Below are 5,812 nucleotides of genomic sequence, written 5' to 3' on the forward strand. Positions count from 1 at the left end.
CATAAAATGTCCTTATATATACAGAATATTAACCTCTTATTAGATATATGGTTTGCCAATATTTTCTCTGATATCCTGGGTTGCTTTTTCATATTTTTTTCTTTGCTGTGAAGAAATGTTTTCATTTGATGTAGTCCCACTTTTCTTTTGTTGCCTGTACTTTTGGTGTCATATCCAATAAGTCATTGCCAAGACAAATGGCATCAAGCTTTTCTCACTTTTTTATTGGAGTTTTATGGACTCTAGTCTTAAATGTAAATTTTTGTCTCATTTTTAGTCAATTTCTGTGGGGGGTATAACAAATTCTTTTAATGTTTATTTGCTTTTTGGCATTTGGATATCCAGTTTTTCCAAAATATTTGTCAAAGAGACTCTTTTTTGCATTATATAATTTTTTGTACATTTTTTTAAGATTAGTTGACTATATTTGCCTGTATATATTTCTGGAGTTTCTATTGTATTCCATTGGTCTATTTTTTTTAAAACAATCTGTACCTTAATGCTTTGATTACTTTGGCTGGTAATGAAAGATCTTTTATATACAAAATACTAAAGATATCTTCTAAAATATATTAGAACTAATAAGTTCAAAAATGTTTCAGAAAACAAGATCAATATATAAAACTATTATATTTCTGTATAGTAGTAATAAGCAAGCCAAAGATGAAAATTTAAAATCAGTGCTATTTATAACAGCATCATAATGAATAAAATGCTTATGAAATCTAATGTACTGAAATTAAATCAGCACTCTGAAAACTGCAAAATATTATTGAAAGAAGACTTACATAAAACAAAAGATCTGACACATGAATTGGAAATCTAAATATTAAGATATAAATATGTATTTCACACAATCCCTATCAGAATTCCAGCTGGCATTTTTGTAGATTGACAAGCTGATTTTTATCACTCATTACTTGCAGACCATTTTCCCAGTAATTATGAGAGAGATTTTATCTTGATTGGATCAGTTTGAGGCCAATCTCTCTTTGGGATGAACATGAACCATATACATTGTGCCAATAGTTATCTATCTTGTGGGTTTGTTTCCTGAAATCCTTAATGAGCTAAACAACTAAAACAACAGACATATTTTAAGAAATAATTCCTATACAGAAAAACAGCAATCCATATCCTACAAGTCCTAAAGTCAAAGGCTTCTTGGTATTTCAATCTTTGCCAAATTGTAAAACTGCCTTGAGTTAAAAGGAGGGTCTGCAGAATAGTATTAAACCACAGAAATTAGTTCAATACATCTAGGGTAGAGGCAAGGCTTTATTTTATTAGCTTTATGGACTTTGCAAAACTGTTTTAATTCTAGATTCTTACAGAGACTCCCCATTCTTCTTTTAAATCACCATCTCTGACACTTGTCTTGATTTTTAGTTAACTCAGTCTTTATTAAGCAGACTGAGTTAACTAAAAATTAAGCAAAAGAATATTAAGTGCTTTTCTTAGGAGGGAGTTTCAACTACAAAATTGTTCACAATATATTTGGGGTTAATGGGGGAAATCATAAAAACTACTCTAGTATGCAAAGTGGGGAAACTCCTAAAATAAAGTCCAGTTCTATTCAATGTTGCTAAATTGCAGAAGAAAATTGAATAGCCATAGGTGTTTTTAGGCATGTGAAGAATATGTACAAATGGGATATAAAATATAATCACTATATCCTATAATTGTTATGAAACACTTAGGGATAAGAAATAATATGAAGTTTTTCTTATATATATTTTAAAGTGACAGATCTCGATTTTAAAAGTAAAATTTAAATTGAAATAATAAAAGAAAAAATGTACAGGTCATTTAAAATTTACAAAACTTAAAATACTTTGACCAATTTAAGATGAATCATAATATATATAGTCTGCTAGTGGAGGATTTAAACTTTAAAGGAGAAACATTTGATATCAGCCCAAGAAAAATATTTGACATGTCTGTATCTATCACTGTGCAATTCCACTAGATCGGAAAGGAAAAACAATATTCTTAGATAGTAAGATACAAAAAGGTCCATCGTAGATTTAAAAAAATTAAAACCATTTCAAACTTATCCCAAGATGGTTTGGCTAAAAAATTGCAGCTCATTCCTGTAGTGGAATATTATACAAGAGAATTGTAGGAGAATATGTAATAATATACAAAGACAGTCCACAAAGAACAATTGTGGTGTAACTATCCTCCAATGAAACATTACATACTATATGATAAAGGTATGTATATATTTATTAAAATTAGAGGAATTAGGAATGGTTTGAGGATTTTGATTTTCTTGTTTTACATTAACAACTTTAAAAAATGTTTTCTATTATAATCATGATCAATTTATATAAAAATAAATGTTTAAAATAAATAAAGCCACAAAATCCCATTTCCCTAATGAAATATTGGCAGAAATGCAGAAATGATTGTAACAGCAACTGCAGAAAATTATCCAAGTACCAAAGTACTCTCACAATTCTGCATCACTTTAGAAAATTTAACATGTACTATATTTATCAAGGGCCATTCAATGACACACCATTCCTCATGAAAAAGAACCAAGGAGCTCACATTCTTTGACACTACAAATTTCCCTTTAAAACTGATTGTCCAGGGAAAAAAACCTTGAATGTCAGCAAGGTTTTTCGACTATGGGTTTCTTCGTAGCACTGGTATGAATTAAAAAGATGATCTAGAAACAACCTAGATGTTCAGCAATGAGAAAAAAAGAGTTAAAACACACACACAAACACATACAAGATACACAGATATATCTATAGATATATACATATCAGTAGCCATGAATTGTATTGAATATTAGCAGCCAGAGAAATTATTTTAAAAGTACTTTTAATGACATGAAATGAAGATTGAGAATGTGAATATAAATGTACACACACATTTATGTGTGAAAAGCAGATATAAAACAGTATATACATTATAATATATATGACTTATGCATAAGAAAAATACTGGAGCTACAGCCAAAAATGTATCAGGCAGTTTTTGTTTTTGGAAAACACTGGGTGGGTACACGATGAGCATGTTTAGGAACGCATGGGTAGTCAATAGGTTTGATTACCGACAACACTAATTTTCTTCTGTTGATTTGTCTGCGTTGTGATTTTTTTTTTCCTGCAGTGAAGACGAATTTTTTCGGACAACAGGGAAGGGGACAGAAAATGGACACAGGGGGCAAGGGTGATTAACAGTATTCTATTCCAGCAAAACAACCAAAGACAGCGAAATAGCTTTTGCAGCCCATCTGAGCTGAACAAGGTACACGCACACAAGCGTGTGCATGCGCGCGAACACACACACACGCGCGCGCGCGCGCGCGCACACGCACCCCCCCCCACACACCCCAATTACAGCAACTAGAAGACTATGCAGGGAAAATGGGCATACTCTTTTTACTAGCTGCGCTGGCTGGCACAAGTGCAAATCGGCACGATGCTTATGAAGGGGGCCTTTTGGTAACACGCAGGAAAAGTCTCTGAAACGTCTATATGTGGATCCTGCAAGTCCACAGTTAGGGAGACCATCCAGGATGCTAGCAAAGATCTGGCTTGACAAGGAAGGATTCACTCATCAGAGCACGCAGTGTTGGTTTTAAAAACAGGGAAAGAACTAGGCACCACCTGAATGTCCAACAATGCGGGAATGATTACAGAAATGTTAAGGTCCATGGATACACAGGAGCACTCTGCAGGCACTGATGATGACGTTTCATAAGCCTGTTGAATAGCATGGAAAGAAGTTCAATGGGTTGATTTTTGTTTGGTTTTAGTTGCTGAAAAAGCAGGTTAAGAAACACCACATAGATGAACCATTCTACAACAGTATGTAAAGAGGGGAGGTGGGGTGAGGGAAAGAGGGAGGGAGATAAGAGAGCCTGGAAAAACAGCACACCAAAAAGGTAAAAGTGGTTCTCTCTGGGAAGTGGGATCATAGGGAGCAACTACTCTCTTGCTTTTCTCTCATATGATTTCCTTCTCCTTTCTGATAGTTGTACCATGAAATTCTATCACCTGTGCAGTAAACAAAGAGAGACAGAAAATGCGTTCATAAAACAAACCACAGGGAGAAGAGGCAGCCTTTAACGTATCAAATGGCACAGATTAGTAGGGTTGCTCAGGACGCCCTAGGTAGGATGGGGGGGGGGCAGGGGAGGATAGAAGGAGAGGAGGCAGAAGCTAGGAAGTGGGGAAAGGGGGGAGAGAGGAAAGACTCTGGGAGGGGGCCGGGAGAGGGAGAGGGAGAGGGAGAGGGAGGTGGGGGGGAAGAGAGAGAGACCTGCACTCTCAATACAATACACTGCTGGTGGGTTGGGGGGGGGGGTTGTAAACCGGGTGGGAGCCAAGATTTGGCTTTGCTCATCGCAAGGTGGCCTCCTCATCGGTGTCATCCTGGAAATCCTTGACGTCACCACTGGTGGACTGCCTTGCCCAGGCTCCCCTTTCAGCCTCTCTCTCTTTATGCGACTTGAATCTCCCGACGAAAATTTTGCGGTAGTTTAGGAACATGCCATTCATCGCATCTATGGCCCGCTCCGCCGACTCCTGCTTCTGGAAGTGCACGAACCCATAGCCCTTGGGCCCCTTTTCATCACAGGCCACTTTGCAGGAGAGGATGTTGCCAAACGCCGAGAAGATGTTGTACAGCGCCTTGTTGTCGATGGTCTTGCCCAGGTTCTTGATGAAGACGTTGCCCACCCCGCTCTTGCGGAGCGAGGGGTCCCTCTGGGACCACATGATGCGCACTGGCCTGCCCTTTATGACATCAAAGTTCAGGGTCTCTAGGGCTCGCTTGGCATCCACCGGTTGCTGGTAGTTGACATATGCGTAGCCCAAAGAGCGGCGGGTGATCTTATCCCTGCAAATGCGGATGGACAGGATCGGCCCCGCTGGGCTGAACTTCTCATACAGCATTGCCTCGGTCACCTCGGGGTGCAGGTCGCCCACGTACAGAGAGGCCATGGGAAAATCGGGGTTCCCTTCCGAGCCCCCGCCCAATTCCGCACCTGCATCCTCGGCGGCCAACGCCGCCGCTAGCTCCTCATCCACATCCAGCTCCCCCATGCGGGGCGCCGCAGCCTCCACTGCTGCGGAGGCGGCAGCGGCAGTGCTGGCCTCCGCAGCAGCCACCAAAGCTGACGCCCGGGCGGCCTCCACCTCCTGCCCCAGGTTGGCCTCTGCCTCTGCCTCCTTTCCGGAGGCCTCGGCCTCCACCTCTGCTTCCGCCTCCGCTACAGAGGCCTCCGCCACCGCCTCGGCCACGGTCGCCGCCGCAGCCTCTGCCGCTGCGGCCGCCGCCGCAGCCACCGCCGCCGCCACCGCTGCTGCCACTGTCGCCGCTGTCGCCAGGATCACCACTGACACTGGGCCGCTGCCGCGACCTCCCTTCCAGAGAACTGAGTGGGTGGAGAGGAGGGGGAGGGCAGGAGGCCCGGTGGGTGCCGGAACCCGGGACAGGGGTTGCGATCGGGAGCTGAGGAAGGGGGCCCCAGAGCTAGCCGATCTGGCGAGTCCAAATCACCTGGGATGGCGAGCGCCGCCAGGAGCGCGCCGATGCGAGTCGCCGCAGCCTGCAGCCTGCTGCTGTTGCCGCCGCCGCTCGGTCGTGGGCTAACGTGCGGGGCGCGGGCGGGAGGGCGGCGTGTGGTGGGGGGCGGGGGGTGTTGGCGTCTGCGGTCCGGGCAGCTGGGAAGGCTTCTGTCTCTTTGGTTCCCCCTGTGGCAGCTGCGGGGCTTTGGGGCCGCGGGTGGTGGGAGGGGGTGGGAGCCAGAGCAGGAGCAGGAGCACAGCCTGAGGCTAGAGGCGGGGTG

General features: G+C 42.9%; 1 protein-coding gene across 1 annotated transcript; it reads right to left on the bottom strand.

Moving 5' to 3' along the window:
- Positions 1 to 4,361: 4,361 nt before the first annotated feature.
- LOC139703156 (polyadenylate-binding protein 1-like 2) lies at positions 4,362 to 5,045 on the bottom strand. The gene has a single exon (XM_071606087.1). It carries the CDS (start codon positions 4,962 to 4,964, stop codon positions 4,362 to 4,364), a length of 603 nt encoding a protein of 200 aa, XP_071462188.1. The 5' UTR covers positions 4,965 to 5,045.
- Positions 5,046 to 5,812: the final 767 nt, after the last annotated feature.

This window comes from Marmota flaviventris, chromosome X, assembly GCF_047511675.1.
Source record: "Marmota flaviventris isolate mMarFla1 chromosome X, mMarFla1.hap1, whole genome shotgun sequence".
In the NCBI taxonomy this organism is placed as follows: domain Eukaryota; kingdom Metazoa; phylum Chordata; class Mammalia; order Rodentia; family Sciuridae; genus Marmota; species Marmota flaviventris.

Excerpts from the sequence above, each read along its gene's own strand:
- LOC139703156 (XM_071606087.1), bottom strand. The coding sequence starts at position 4,964 with ATGGCCTCTCTGTACGTGGGCGACCTGCACCCCGAGGTGACCGAGGCA.